The sequence below is a fragment of the Equus caballus genome, chromosome 7 (assembly GCF_041296265.1).
Source record: "Equus caballus isolate H_3958 breed thoroughbred chromosome 7, TB-T2T, whole genome shotgun sequence".
In the NCBI taxonomy this organism is placed as follows: domain Eukaryota; kingdom Metazoa; phylum Chordata; class Mammalia; order Perissodactyla; family Equidae; genus Equus; species Equus caballus.
The window spans coordinates 63,926,955-63,943,995 of record NC_091690.1 but is presented as its reverse complement, the minus strand read 5'-3'; the positions used below and the strand labels follow the sequence as shown (position 1 = coordinate 63,943,995).

At 39.9% G+C, this 17,041-nt stretch overlaps 2 protein-coding genes across 49 annotated transcripts in view; both read right to left on the bottom strand.

Annotated features, from left to right (window-relative positions):
- DLG2 (discs large MAGUK scaffold protein 2) overlaps positions 1–17,041 on the bottom strand; it is a 1,837,299-nt gene that overhangs the window by 317,695 nt on the left and 1,502,563 nt on the right. The gene's annotated exons all lie outside the window — the stretch shown is intronic.
- On the bottom strand, positions 12,991–14,476 carry LOC102148791 (L-lactate dehydrogenase A-like 6A). The gene is given in 2 exon segments (XM_070273251.1): positions 12,991–14,035; positions 14,037–14,476. Coding segments are annotated over 2 exon segments (1,023 nt in total). The 5' UTR covers positions 14,462–14,476; the 3' UTR covers positions 12,991–13,437.

Sequence of the window (17,041 nt, the reverse complement as noted above, 5' to 3'; positions counted from 1 at the left end):
ATACAGGCAAACCAGAGAAGCTTGCTCTCGAACGAAAACAACAAAACTATCTCTGCTTGTACGTTGAAATGCTGTCTTAGGTTGTCTTGTTTATATTTAATGCTCTGTGACCCTAAGTCACAGACAAGCCTTAAGGAAGGGTTTTTCTAGATCAGGTTCCCGGGGAATCTCCCTAGGATTTATAGGGCCTTGGAGCTGCTGTAAAACATTTTTTTTTTAAAGCCGCTTGTTCCTGTCTAATGTAGAGTCCTGCTGTATATCAAGGAACTGATGGAATGTTCAACCTCCATTTTTATGTTGTTGTTGAGTCGTTAATGTTGAACTCACAGCCAACAGTACTGTAACTCATGCCTGAATGAAGCTTATCTAACACACGTGTTTTCTCTGTAAGACACACCACAGTCTTGTGCTTAGGAACGCCAGAGAGCACTTCAGCACTTCACAGGAGGGCATTTAAACAGCAAAATCACCAACGAAAAGCACAAAAAATGCAAAGCATATGGCACTAAATAGATTGCAAAAAGGACTCTTGTTTACAGTATGACAGTTGAAACAAGAAGGCAGAGTATTGCCCTGTTCAACCTCAGCTGGGGACACATGCCTTGGATAACTCAAAATTTTCACTGCTCTATGCCTGTCTGTGAGTGGTGGCCAAAGTGCCAGGAGTATTTTTTAAAAATTTAATCGGTTTATTTAAACAAACAAAAACGGTTCACCCATTTCTCCCACCCCTACTCCCTACCTCTTGCAACCACCAATTTACAAACTTTTGTTTTTTAGAGTCTACATATAAGAGAGATCATATGGTATTTGTGCTTCTCTGTCTGACTTATTTCACTTAGCATAATGCCCTTGAGGTCTATCCATGTTGCAAATGGCAAGATTTCACTCTTTCTTATGGCTGAATACTATTCTATTTTGTATGTATACGACAATTTCTTTATTCATTCATCCATCAATGGTGGACACTTAGGTTATTTCCATATCTTGGTTATGATAATAATGCTGTAATGAATGTGGGGTGCAATATGTTTTTGAAATAGTGTTTTCATTTTCTTCAGACAAATACCCAGAAGTAGAATTCCTGGATCATATGGTAGCCCTATTTTTAATTTTTTTGAGGAAACTCCATATTGTTTTCCCTGGAGGTTGCATGAATTTACACTCCACCAACAGTACACAAGGGTTCCTTTTTCTCCACATCTTTGCCAACACTTGTTATTTATTTTTGGTAACAGTCATTCTCACAGGTGTGAGGTGATCTCTCATTGTGGTTTTGATTTGCACTTCCCTGATGAATGATGTTAGGCATCTTTTCATGTACCTGGTGGCCATCTTCTTCTTTGGAAAAATGTCTATTCAGATCTTCTGCCCATTTTTAAATCAGATTGTTTGTTTTTTTTTACTATTGAACTATACGAGTTTTTTTAAAATATATTTTGGTAATAACCCCTTATAAGATATATCATTTACAATTATTTTCTCCCATTCAGTAGGTTGCCTTTCCATTTTGTTGATGGTTTCTTTTGCTGTGCACACTTTTTAGTTTGATGTAATAGCACATATTTATTTTTGCTTTTGGTGTCAGATTAAAAAAATCATTGCCAAGATCTATCTCAAGGAGCTTACTGCTCATGTTTTCTTCTAGGAGTTTTATGTTTCAGGTCTTATGTTCAAGTCTTTAATCCATTTTGTGTTAATTTTTTGTGTACGGTGTAAGTTAGTGGGCAACTTTCATTCTTTTGCATGTGGCTAACCAATTTTCTCAACACCATTGATTGAAGAGACTATCCTTTCCTTACTGGATATTCTTTGCTTCTATACTCAAGTTCCTTCTTAACATTGGCAGCATAAGCTGAATGTTCTAGACTCCAAGTTTGACTCCACTTCTATCCCTTGTGCCTTTCATAGTACCAGTCAGTCAACGACAGCTTAACTTTGGGCATTTGGGTATATGCATAGCTCAAGGTTTATAGCACCTTTCTGGTAACCTCCATTTCTTACCCATCCTTTGCCAACAATGCATTCCCTCTTAAAAGGATGAGAACATCATTGCATTGATATAATTCTAGTATGTAACTCAGATACAAAATATGGGGTTGTAGAAGCACTTAAGGGAAAAATCACATTGGAGACGTGAAATGACTGATTGAGAATCATGAATATTATATTAGATAATAGATGATTACGTATGCAAACCACTCATTTGCAGAGAATGCATCAGTTCTAAATATTGCTTCTCTCAGTTATAATGAAAGAGTCAGGTAAACCAGGAAAAACATAGATGTGACTTTTTCAATGAGTAGGAGACAAAATAAATGTGCATAAAAGGCATAAATTACTAAGAAAAAGCATGTGTAATCGTACAATGTGTTTTTCTGTATAACATATGCAAAAGTATCTGTTGTATGTATCAAAATTCATTTTTTTCTTCTTTGCTGGCTTGTGCATGTCTGGCCATGTAAGTTTGCTTTCTGGAGCACTAATCCACCTAAGGATTAGTAAATGGGTGGGATTCTGAAAGCAAAAATCTTGTATTTGGCTTTCTGCCATCTAGGAATTCCAGGCTAATGTTGATCTTTATCAATTGCTGGGTGTAATAAAAACAATTAACTTTAATATTTCCTTAAAGAAAGTAAATTGTTCTGCAATTATCTATATGTGTGTATATGTATATTCACATGCATATATATATATATATATCTCCTAGGTATCAAAATATAAAGAAATTAAGATAATTCATTCTTTTATATTAGCACTTTTATGTTCCAAAAGGTGGCAAAATCCAGGGATAGGCATAGTTTCAAACATGTTTTGTGGATGTGGCTCTAGCTTTTGTCACTAATTAGCTTTGGAATTTTGTGCTTTAGTTTATTTATTAGACAAACAAACAAATACATATTGTGCAAGGGAGTCTATGAGGTCTCATCAGAGTTATGATTCTGTGATCCAATTATGTGGTTAAAAAATACATACATACTGTCAGATATTTAAGTCTGCAAAGAGCTATATACCTATTCTGCCTCCCTCCATTGTAAAAGTCATTCGTTTATTTACTCATTCAAACATTCATTCTAGAAGCATTTATTTAGGACTTACTATGTCTTAGGTCCTATGCCATGTCCCAAGGATGCCAAGATTATTTAGACACAGCCTCTGTTCTTGAGGAGCTTAGAGTCTACAAGAGGATCTCCTGCGTTATAGTATTTCATCTCAAAGGCCTAGCTGTAGAAAGTCAAAGTTTCTACGCAAAGAACTCAATACATATCCATACTACTAAGTGCTGATAATAATCGGTATTTCATTTTGGAGAATTGTTTCTCTTTTTCTCTTTCTTTCTTTCTTTTTTTTTTAGCCAGTGGGGGCATTGTAATAGAAGAGAAAGAATGTGGGTTTCTGTCCAGCAGATTCAGCTTTGGAATTTTGGCACTGCCTCTCATCCACTGTGTGATCCTGGGCAAGTTACCTGCTCCGAGACTCCATTTTCAAATCTAAGAGGTGATGATAGCAATATCTACTTCAAAAGAGTTGGAAAGTTATATTGAAGACTGAATAAGATGATGCATATAAAAACCTACTCAACGGGAGAGACTTGATTCCAAGATGGCGCCGTGAGTAGTCCTCTTTGTCTCTCGCCCTTCGAGTCTACAATTATTTGGACACTTATCGCTTGACAAAGGATATCCAGACAGCATCTCAGGACGTCTGAGACACCCACGCGACTATACATCGGAAGGCGGACGGACTTTCCTCCGGGAGGATGTGGAAATAGGTGAAAACTCTCCGACCCCGACGGGCAGCCTAGTACCCGCAAGCGGCTTTCTTCCAACGGACGCCCCCAGAGGATCCACACACATCTAGGGCAGGAGCGAGAACACAACAGAGGAGCGACGGTGGAAACAGGTGACCAGAACCCTACTTAAACCCCCTGCAATTACTCCTAAATGCAGAGGGAAACTTTGGAGTTGCACACCTGAGCCCGCGGGGAGAGTCTCTCCCCGCCATTGGCGGGGAGACCCAGCCTGGTGCTCGGGGCGCCCGGAGGGTCCCAGAGAGACGCCCGCCCCGGGGGACTAGGGATTGCCGGAGATCTCGGAGAGGACCGGGGCGGGGGAACTTTCAAAGGCGGGTCCGGCGACCCGGTGGGGAAGCGCCGGAGCTCCGCCAGGCAGCAGACAAAACTCTCTGTCTGCCGGTAGCAGAGGGGCCACGCTGAGCACTCAGGGCTCCCGGCAGAGGCCCAGAGAGAAGCCCAGAGGTCGGGGCGACCCCCAGCTGCCGTTGCCCGCCCCGGGGGACTAGGGATTGCCGGAGATCTCGGAGAGGACCGGGGCGGGGGAACTTTCAAAGGCGGGTCCGGCGACCCGGAGGGGAAGCGCCGGAGCTCCGCCAGGCAGCAGACAAAACTCTCTGTCTGCCGGTAGCAGAGGGGCCACGCTGAGCATTCAGAGCTCCCGGCAGAGGCCCGGAGAGAAGCCCAGAGGACGGGGCGACCCCCAGCTGCCGTTGCCCACCCGGTGAGGCTAGGGATTGCCGGAGATCTCGGAGAGGACTGGGGCTGGAGAGAGTTCCAGAGACCCAGCTTAGTAGCCTAGGGGGAAACCCTACAGGCTCACAGAAGCCTTAGGGAAAGCCTCTGCACAGCACCAGTAGAAGGCACCCAGCCGCCAGCCACAAGGCTGGAAGACCCCACGGCAAAAGCAGCATAGCTAGGTGTACTAACCACAGACTGTAGAAGATGCCAATAGCTCTCCTGCGACCCATAGAGGACAAGTGAGATTTGGTGGGTGCCGACAGCAACGGAGCGACAAATATAAGTGATCCCACCCCTGGCCGCTGGAAAAGCCCATAACACCGTTGCAGACCCCAAGGAGAGAGCGCATCTAGGTGGGCAACAACAGTAGGCCCCTGCAGCCTGAAGCCCCCCGTGACGGCCCCCACGGCAGAGGAGGGAATCCAAAGGGCCACTGTGGCTACGAAGAGGGGCCCAGGCCCAGTTAGCAACTACGGACAGGGTTCCTGGTTGGTGAAGTATAAACAGCTGCTCCCCCCACCGCAGCAGCTGAAACAAGTGAAAGGAGCAACTAAACTCTATCTCCATGCGGAGGCACAAATCAACATCATCAAGCAATATGAAAAAATACATTAAATCTCCAGAACAGAAAGAAAGTAACAAATACACAGAAAACAATCCCAAAGAAAATGAGATATATAACCTAAATGATGATGACTTCAAAACAGCCATCATTAAAATACTCACTGAGTTAAGAGAGAATTCTGACCGACAACTCAACGAGTTCAGGAGCTATGTCACAAAAGAGTTTGATACGATAAAGAAGAACCAAACAGAAATATTGGAAATGAAGAACACAATAGAGGAGATTAAGAAAAATCTAGATGCTCTGAACAGTAGGGCCGATAATATGGAGGAAAGAATTAGCAATTTGGAAGATGGCAATATAGAATTGTTGCAGGCAGAGGAGGAGAGAGAAGCAAGACTTAAAAGAAATGAAGAAACTCTCCGAGAATTATCAGACACAATTAGGAGATGCAACGTAAGGATTATAGGTATACCAGAGGGAGAAGAGAAGGAGAAAGGGGCAGAAAACCTATTCAAAGAAATAATGGCTGAGAACTTCCCAAATCTGGTGAGGGAGATGGATCTTCAGGTGACAGAAGCCAATAGATCTCCAAACTTTATCAATGCAAGAAGACCAACTCCACGGCATATAGTAGTGAAGCTAGCAAAAGTCAACGACAAGGAGAAAATATTAAGGACAGCCAGGCAAAAGAAACTAACCTACAAAGGAACCCCCATCAGGCTATCAGCAGATTTCTCAGCAGAAACTTTACAGGCTAGAAGAGAGTGGAATGATACATTCAAAAATCTGAAGGACAAAAACCTACAGCCGAGAATTCTCTACCCAGCGAAAATATCCTTCAAATACGATGGAGAAATAAAAACTTTCCCAGATAAACAAAAATTAAGGGAGTTCATTGCCACAAAACCTCCTCTTCAGGAAATCCTCAGGAAAACCCTCATTCCTGAAAAATCCAAAAAAGGAAAGGGGCTACAAAACCAAGAGCAGAGGAGATAAGTAGAAGGACAACAACAGAGAGTAGCAGCTCTACATCAGAACAGATTAAACCATGGGACGAGAAACAAAGGAAACTGAAGAAAACCGGAAAACAAGACACAAAATGGTAGTGGTAGGCCCCCACGTCTCAATAATCACTCTAAATGTAAATGGATTGAACTCCCCAATCAAAAGACACAGAGTGGCAGGATGGATCAAAGAACAAGATCCAACAATATGCTGCCTCCAGGAAACACACCTCAGCCCCAAAGACAAACACAGACTCAGAGTGAAGGGATGGAGAACAATACTCCAAGCTAATAATGAACAAAAGAAAGCAGGTGTCGCTATACTAATATCAGACAAAGTAGATTTCAAAGCAAAACAGATAAAGAAAGACAAAGAGGGACAGTATATAATGATAAAAGGGACTCTCCACCAAGAAGACATAACACTTATAAATATATACGCACCCAACACAGGAGCACCAAAATTTGTAAAGCAACTCTTAATAGAACTAAAAGAAGACATCAACAACAATACAATAATAGTAGGGGACCTCAACACACCATTAACACCAATGGACAGAACATCCAGACAGAAAATCAACAAGGAAATAATAGAATTAAATGAAAAATTAGACCAGATGGACTTAATAGATATATATAGAACACTTCATCCAAAAACAGCAGGTTACACATTCTTCTCAAGTGCACATGGAACATTCTCAAGGATTGACCATATTTTGGGAACCAAAGCAAACATCAATAAATACAAGAGAGTTGAAATAATATCAAGCATCTTTTCTGATCATAACGCTATTAAACTAGAAATCAACTACAAGAAAAAAGCAGAGAAAGGTGCAAAAATGTGGAGACTAAACAACACGCTTCTCAACAAACAATGGATCATTGAAGAAATTAAAGAAGAAATCAAATATTATCTGGAGACAAATGAAAATGAGAACACGACATACCAAATCATTTGGGATGCAGCAAAAGCAGTCCTAAGAGGGAAATTCATCGCAATACAGGCTCACCTCACTAAACAAGAAAAAGCTCACGTAAGCAACCTCAAACGACACCTAACAGAACTAGAAAAAGAAGAACAAACAAGGCCCAGAGTCAGTAGAAGGAGGGAAATAATAAAAATAAGAGCAGAAATAAACGATATTGAAACAAAAAAGACAATAGAAAGGATCAATGAAACAAAGAGTTGGTTCTTCGAAAGAATTAACAAAATTGACAAACCCCTAGCCAGACTCACCAAGAAAAGAAGAGAGAAATCGCAAATTAATAAAATCAGGAATGACAGAGGAGAAATCACAACAGATACCAATGAAATACAAGAGATCATAAGAGAATACTATGAAAAACTATATGCCAACAAATTGAACAACCTGGAAGAAATGGACAAATTCCTAGACTCCTACAATCTCCCCAAACTGAATCAGGAAGAAATGGAGAATCTGAATAGACCAATCACAAGTAAGGAAATAGAAACGGTAATCAAAAACCTCCCCAAAAATAAGAGTCCAGGACCAGACGGCTTCTCTGGAGAATTCTACCAAACATTCAAAGAAGACTTAATACCTATTCTCCTCAAACTGTTCCAGAAAATTGAGAAAGATGGAGAACTCCCTAACACATTCTATGAAGCCAACATCACTCTGATCCCCAAACCTGACAAGGACAACACAAAGAAGGAGAACTACAGGCCGATATCACTGATGAACATAGATGCAAAAATCCTCAACAAAATTTTGGCTAACCGATTACAGCAATACATCAAAAAGATTATACACCATGATCAAGTGGGATTTATACCAGGGACACAGGGATGGTTCAACATCCGCAAGTCAATCAACGTGATACACTACATCAACAAAATGAAAACCAAAAACCACATGATCATCTCAATAGATGCAGAGAAAGCATTCGACAAGATCCAACACCCATTTATGATAAAAACCCTCAGTAAAATGGGTATAGAAGGAAAGTACCTCAACATAATAAAGGCCATATATGATAGACCCACAGCCAACATCATACTCAATGGACAAAAGCTGAAAGCCATCCCTCTGAGGACAGGAACAAGACAAGGGTGCCCACTTTCACCACTCCTATTCAACATAGTTCTGGAGGTGCTGGCCAGAGCAATTCGGCAGGAAAAAGAAATAAAAGGAATCCAAATAGGTAACGAAGAAGTAAAACTCTCGTTGTTTGCAGACGACATGATCTTATACATAGAAAACCCCAAAGAATCCACAGAAAAACTATTAGAAATAATCAACAACTACAGCAAAGTAGCAGGGTATAAAATTAACGTGCATAAATCAGTAGCATTTCTATACACTAACAATAAACTAACAGAAAAAGAACTCAAGAACTCTATCCCATTCACAATCGCAACGAAAAGAATAAAATACCTTGGGATAAACTTAACCAAGGAAGTGAAGGATCTATACAATGAAAACTACAAGACTTTCTTGAAAGAAATAGGCGATGACATAAAGAGATGGAAAAACATTCCTTGCACATGGATTGGAAGAATAAACATAGTTAAAATGTCCATACTACCTAAAGCAATATACAGGTTCAATGCTATCCCAATCAGAATCCCAAGAACATTCTTCACAGAAATTGAACAAACAATCCTAAAATTCATATGGGGCAACAAAAGACCGCGAATTGCTAAAGCAATCCTGAGCAAGAAAAACAAAGCCGGCGGAATCACAATCCCCGATTTCAAAACATACTACAAAGCTACAGTGATCAAAACAGCATGGTACTGGTACAAAAACAGGTCCACAGATCAATGGAACAGAATTGAAAGCCCAGAGATAAAACCACACATCTATGGACAGCTAATCTTCGACAAAGGAGCAGAGGGCCTACAATGGAGAAAAGAAAGTCTCTTCAACAAATGGTGCTGGGAAAACTGGACAGCCACATGCAAAAGATTGAAAATTGACCATTCTTTTTCACCACACACCAAAATAAACTCAAAATGGATCAAAGACCTAAAGATTAGGCCTGAGACAATAAGTCTTTTGGAAGAGAATATAGGCAGTACACTCTTTGACATCAGTTTCAAAAGAATCTTTTCGGACACTGTAACTCCTCATTTGAGGGAAACAATAGAAAGAATAAACAAATGGGACTTCATCAGACTAAAGAGCTTCTTCAAGGCAAGGGAAAACAGGATTGAAACAAAAAAACAGCTCACTAATTGGGAAAAAATATTTACAAGCCACTTATCCGACAAAGGGTTAATCTCCATAATATACAAAGAACTCACACTGCTTAACAACAAAAAAACAAACAACCCGATCAAAAAATGGGCAGAGGACATGAACAGACATTTCTCAAAAGAAGATATGAATATGGCCAATAGACACATGAAAAGATGTTCATCATCGCTAATCATCAGGGAAATGCAAATCAAAACTACACTAAGATATCACCTTACCCCCGTTAGATTGGCAAAAACATCCAAAACCAAGAACGACAAATGTTGGAGAGGGTGTGGAGAAAGAGGAACCCTCATACACTGTTGGTGGGAATGCAAACTGGTACAGCCACTATGGAAAACAGTATGGAGATTTCTCAAAAAGTTAAAAATAGAAATACCCTATGACCCAGCCATCCCATTACTGGGTATCTATCCTAAGAACCTGATATCAGATATCTCAAGAGTCCGTTGCACCCCTATGTTCATCGCAGCATTATTTACAATAGCCAAGACGTGGAACCAGCCTACATGCCCAGAAACTGATGATTGGATAAAGAAGATGTGGTATATATACACAATGGAATACTACTCAGCCATAAAAAAAGACGAAATTGGCCCATTCACAACAATGTGGATGGACCTCGAGGGCATTATGTTAAGCGAAATAAGTCAGTCAGAGAAAGACGAACTCTATATGACTCCACTCATAGGTGGAAATTAGCATATTGATAAGGAGATCTGATCGGTGGTTACCAGGGAAAAGGGGGGGTGGGGGGAGGGTACGGAGGGGGAAGTGGTGTACCCACAACATGACTAACAAAAATGTACAACTGAAATCTCACAAGGTTGTAATCTATCATAACATTAATAAAAAAAAAAAAAAAAGCAAAAAAAAAAAAAAAAAAAAAAACCTACTCAACGCATGGTGGCTGTTGCTGTTATTGTAGGAAGTTGGAAAATGGCTGTAATCTCTATTCAAGAGTTCTAGGACTGAGACATCTATGAGGATTCTATGAGCACTAGATATGAATCCATATTAGTTTGAACCATACAAAATAGCCAATATTTGAGTTGACGTACCAAAGTGGCAATTTCATATGGTTCAACCTAAGACCACCATTGATACCACTAAAAGGAAATTTCAATTTTGTACTTTTTAATGTGAATGGCATGTAAAATTTAAAAAATAATTTTGGGGGGATTATTTCTTGGTTAAAAAATGCTTAATGAGTAAAATTCATGTCATTTGCTTTTCAGATTAAGGAAGAAATGGTAAAATAAATCTGCCTAGTTCTTTTTTCCAGAGTAGTTTCAGAAGGTTCAAATTTTAGTTTGATATTGTGAAAATTTCAGCCTCAGGCAATGAGAGAAGGGACATTAAAATCCATATTTATTATTGACTATTAAAGAAAAAAGCAAATCTTTGACTATTTTAAGAGAAGGACTAAGATTGTTAACTAATGAGCTGAAACTCGTTCTGACTGTGACACATTACTAAGCAAAAGATTAGAGAAAATTAGCATAACAGAGAGAAAGAGAGAGACCCTTTTTTTTTTTTTTTTTGGCTATAAATGTGGGAGAGACGGAGGATTGGGAGTGCGTAGGAGAAGTGTGAGAGGGTATGTGGGAGAAGAAGTGTTTAAAATGTTCAAAGGTAACTAAAACGAAGACAGGAAAATGTACGTTAGAGTACAGTTTTCCAAAACCAGCTATTCAAAGTACTTCTAGTGTTGTCATCAGCATCCTTTACTAGTAGCTTTTGAACTTCCATCTGTGCTGTCTCCTGGGCTGGGAATACACTGTCTTCTTGATAATCACATATCACACTACCACCTTTGCCTTGGGAAGCCCTATTCAAATCCTACTTCTTCTATGAAAGTCTTCCTAGTAAGTACAGAGCATTTATCTCCTCCATCCTCAACACTAAAACAAAGAAAAGTATTTCTATTTCTTTCAACTCCCTTCTTCTATGTGGTTTGTAAATGGTGTGTGTCTGTGTTTAGCAGTAAAGGGTGTGCTAAGAAACATATCTGTACATCTGACATGGCCTCAAGACCATCTAGTCTACATTTATTGAATGCCTACAATTTGCCAGAGGCTGTGACATGTACTGGAATCAATAAAAACAAGACTTGGTTTTGCCAACAGGGATATCACAGCATTACGCAGTCACCTCTGAAATGTAAAAATGCACTCATGCTATGAAGAACTCCACTCCATTGTTTCTGCAATTCTTTCCTCCTATGGGCTATTGGGAATCCTATAATTCTACCATTTGAGATTCATTGCTTCGGTTTTAAGCTTGTTATAGTATTAAAATCTTGATATAGTTGCAACAATACTTTGCCTTTTTCCTCACACTCAACCTCAGTGTGGACTGCTGCATCTGATTTCTTTCAAGAAATAGGCCTTCAGTGAGTGAGGACAGAAAGAGCATGAGGACACTAGAATCCTAGGTACACACTGAGTGTGAGGAGGGTGAGTTCACAGACCAAAAGTATAGAAAATGTGCCAGGGGTCAGCTTTCACCTGGCAGGAGCAATGTCACTGGGTTGAGGAGATGAGACTGTCACCAGAAGGCCAGTGCCTACTGCTTTTCGAGTTTGAGGCTTGCTCACAGAGCTGCAAACATTGAGAGCGCTGTGGCACTGCCAAAGAAGGCAGGACCACCTACTACCTACTTTGTGTCAGGGACCATGGTGGGTGTCCTATACACACTGGCACATTTAAGCCCCACAACAATCCTTTGAGGAAGGAGTCAGCTGTACTTGATAGATAAGAAGACAGTTCAAGGAGGCTAAGAACTTGTCTAAAGGTCTCACAGCTAGTTAGCAGTAGAAAAGGGTTCAAACCTCTCTTTGGTTCCAAAGCCACCATTTTTCCTTCTTTTCTCTCTTTGGGAAATAAAGTAATCTAGTCAACCTCAAAGGCCAAATTCTATTCCACGGGAAATAATTCTGAATGAAAGTCCACTTGAGGACCAACTTTTGATGCACCAGATAAACACAACTAGAATGTGAGAACAAATTTTATTTCCAAATTTTTCAAGAGTAGAAACAAATACTCTCAATAGGAACCTTTGAGATTTAATAAAAAATTCCATCCTTTGCAGGAATACTTTCTCCAAAGCCCCCTAAATCCCTGTGGATGGTCAGCTGGCCTCTGCTTGAGTAACTACAATGGAGCGAAACAAAACCCTATCACCCTACCCGCTGTACTTAGCACGGTGAACAGCGCAGTCAATGCTCAGTAACAGGAGAAAAAGGAGACTCAGTGAGGCTTGTTCAAGATCACTGAGGCATTATGTGATAGAAACAGGATTCGAAACCAAACCTGTCAGATTCACAAACTCTTGCTTTTGTAGCTGGTGCCTCTTTTGGTTCTGATACATTTTCTGGGGCAACACAAACAAGTCTACATTCATGTCTGCAAAAAGGCCTTGCAAATGCTTTAACAACAAAACAAAAAAAACCAGCCTGCATTTATCAAATCCTTCCATGTGCCAAATGTCACACTGAACATACATGCATTATTTTGATTCTGTCCCCTAACAGCCCTAATAAGTGGACACAGTCATAATTTTATCAGTGAGGAAATTGAGGCACTGAGAAGTAAAGTGCCCAAGTTTACAATTTTAAGTCCAGAGTCAGGATCCAGATCCACTTTTAGTTTTCTGTGTGTATATACTTTTATTTTCTCATTATAGAGGTAGTTACAATTTTTTTTATAGCATATAAATGAACATAGGTCTAAGCCAGCCAGAACAAAATAATTAGTATGTACTTAAAGAATCAGATTAAAAAAAATTTTTTGGCAGCTTAGAGTAAGAATTTCAATAACGCAATAAACGCCCACATCATACATTCTTTCACATGAAATGGCAACCATACATATATAGAAGACAAGTACTGCTGCATTAGAGCTACCAAAAACACCTTCTTTGATGCAGTCAGTCAGAAATTGTAAAAAATAAGTATCATCCAGCATCTGGATGCTAAATAAAGGAGCTGGAGGGCTAAACAACCAGTGGAGTCACCCTACCTACTTTCCTGTTTCCAACTTTTAGGGTTTCAAGTTTATTCAAGAGTTTAACATATACAGTCCCATAACTACTATCTTTTCTTCACTAACTTCCAAATGGTAACTTTAAACAACTTGAAAGCTTGAGCTCCTTCTGAATTTCTCTAAGCGTTTCTGCACTCTTTTTTAAACAGGCCTCCCCTTCAGGGTTTAGCCTTACCTTTATAAAGTCTGTAATACTATTCTCTCCCAGGATACAAGGAACACTGAAGATTATTTCTTCATTTATTCCATACAGGTCCTCAATTATGGTGGAAGCTAGATGCACTCTTCTAAGATTCTTCAAAATACTTTGTGTTAAATTAGCTACAGATAGGTCAACGGCCCAAGAAGGATGGCCTTGCATTTTAATAATCTCATAGGCACTGGTAATCATTTCTTTGTGGATAGTTTTCCACTGCTCAGGATCCTTATCAGTTCCTATATCCAAGTTCAGATCCTTCAGAGGGACACCAGCAATATTAACTCCACTCCACACAGGGATACTTGAGTCTCCATGCTCTCCAAGGATGCACCCATGACAGCTTTCAGAGTGGATACCAAGCTTTTGCCCAATCAAGAAACGGAAACAGGCAGTGTTTAGATTATAGCCACTTCCAATAACACAGTTTTTGGGAAATACACTCAATTTCCAGGCTACATAAGATATCCACTGGATTGCAAAGAATAATCAGTTTGCATAGGGGACTGTATTGGTTAATATTGAAAATCATTAATTTTAAGATGGCCACATTTTGCTGTACTAAATTAAGCCCTGTTTCTCCTTTTTCCTGGGATGCATCTGCTGTGATAATCACTAAATTGGAGTTTGCAGTGACAAAGTAATCTTTGCTGGAAACGATATTTGGCATTTTCATGAAAGGACTGCCATGTTTGAGGTCTATTGTCTCACCCTTCAGTTTGCCTTCATCAACATCCACAAAGGCAAGTTCATCACTCAAGCCTTCTAATAAAATGGTTACAGCACAGGTAATGCCAACCGATCCAGTTCCTACAACGGAGATCTTATAGTGATGAATGATCTCCTCAGAAGTGAAATTCCTCATAAGCTCCTGCTTGGCGGTCGCCATCTCAAAGACCGGGACAAAAGGCCAGCCGAGCCCGAGCAGGATGCCCACTGCCTACAGGGGACATAGAGCCATCCCCAGGCAGGCGAAGGAAATCCCCTCCAACAGCGCCCACTCTATGGCTGCCCCGTAGCAAGGGATTTTGTATGCTTGTTAAATGTAAGCAGTCAATAAGTACATACGGGGTTTGTGCTGGTAGTTTGCTTTCTTATGGCTACTTACTAGCTTAACGCCTGTGAACCTCAGCTTTTCATTGGAAAATGGGAAAAGAATATATTCCCTGCTAGTATTGTGGGAGGTTCAAATGAGATAATGTACAAAATGTAAGGTGATGTTATTATTACAGATAATTGAGGTTTTAATACCACACTGGAGAGGTAATTATAACTGCTAAACCCGTAATCACAGAAACTACAGCCTACAGGTCCTATTACTATCCTGAATACAAGATCATCTATCCAGATTTTAATCAGAAAAAAATTTTACAATTCTTTTGTTCCACTCAAAAGATGTTCAAAGTTTGCTTTCATTGCCCTCTAGAGGTTGTTATACAGAAGACATGGTAACTACATTTTTTACATTTTTATTTTTGAGATGTTAGGCAAAGTCTTACAAACATTCTTCAAATACTGTTAGGTTACACACATGCCTGTCAGTTGGTAACCCTTCAAGAGTCAACCTACAGGGACCGTACCTAACGCTGCGCCCTGCACAATACGGACGTATACTGTAATGCGTTATTTTACTAGGTCTTCCCTCGGAATCTACTGACTTAAAATAATAATCTAATTTTATTTATTCACTCATTAAATATTTATAGGATATCTATCATGTGTCAGGCAAACAAGACAGACATTGTTCTGGCTTACAATCTAGTAAGGAAAATGGAGTATTAAATATGTCATTACAAATTAGCATGGTAAATGTTGTTGTGATAAAGTACTGTGTACATAAGTGCATTAAGAGGGATACCTAACCTGGAGGCATTTCTGCGGGTGTTGGGAGGGTGGCGTGGGACTCTGTAAGAGAAGGCATTCAGAGAGTATAACAAGTAATCTGCTATCTGAAGGGTGAATAGAAGAATTATTCAGGAGAAGGGAGTGGGATGGGGACAGTGTTTGAAGGAGAGAATACAATGTTAAACATGTTTAGATAATGGACAAAGGAGGGAGTTTTAGAGATGAGGTTGGACAAGTTAAAAGCTATATTTTAGGAATTTAGACTTTGTGCTGATGGTTAAATGATAACCAATGGACCCTGACAAAGTATGAATGCATGCTTTCAATATTATTTCTCTTTTTAAAACTTATTAAAAGGGAAATCTTTAGTTATTAGTCATAGATTAATAGCTAAAAAAACCTTCAGTGCCTCCTTTTTATCATCCAAAGTTCTCTCAAACACATACATTCCTAGAACGTAGGAGCTGGAAGCACTTTAGAAGTCATAAGATTGCATCCTTTCACTTTACAGAGAAGTGAGGGGGTCAGGCATGTGCTCAGGTTGCACTGAGTGGCTGCACCTGGGAACTCTTTGCTTTTCCTACCAGAGTGGAGTACTCAGATGGCTCAGCCTAGGATTCAGGGCCCTGATGAGTCTCCTATATGTCATGTGTTGTTGACTTGGACTGATCAGAATTCTTGAGCAACCCTGGCTTTTCCCCTCTGCATTGGACATCATGCTCTTCCTTTGTGGTCTGATGAAAAGATAGTTTATCTTAGACTTGTGGGGAGGATCTGGGAGGGTCTTCCCATTAGTAGGCCATGAATCCTCCCCAGATCACCAGGTCAGGGTTTGCCTCTTTTTAAGGAACTCCTTTGCCTCTCTGGAATTTTCTTATGGCATAACTCTGTGTGGACCGATTCATTTCTTCTCCTAGACTACAAGCAGCTTGAGGACATGCTATATAGCTTAGTATTCACTACATCCTGTACAGCAAGGTAATGTGGGCACTGAAAGCTCCTATCAAGTTTGTTGTAGACAGAGATGGGTGGATAAACGAACAGAGTGGGATCTCTTATTTCCTAATAAAAGTTTTAAGTAGATGTTAGTAAAGGAATGAAAGATAAATTACTTTAACAGCTTGAATCAGAATTTTCCTCAGGGAAGAAAGTGAGTTTAGAAAACACAATGGTGAGCCACCTGAAGTGAAATGACAGTTTCTTATGAGCAAGCAAAAATGATAGTTGTACTCTTTTTCATAAAAAAATGACCATGAACTTGAAGGTAGTAAGAGATTAGAGAAGAGATTTTAGAAAAGAGGGAAAGAGAGAAATCTGGGCAGCATGCGAGGGTGCCCAAAGGACTTTGAAACCAGAGAGAAATAACTGATGCTCAATTTAAATATTTTTATGTTTGATGTAAACCCCTGCCATCTTTTTGAGTCTTAAGTACTGTCTACTACACACAAAGGAGATGCTAATGAACACAATTACTTTTAGGTTAGACTTAGGTTAGATACAGAAAGAGTGTGTTTTTCTGTGATGTTTGCAATTCCAGGGCATCTGACTCATGTCTGTGTATGCTGAACATGGGGGCAGATCAAAGAAACGAAAGAAACATGTAGCCTCTTTAATTCTATCGTAA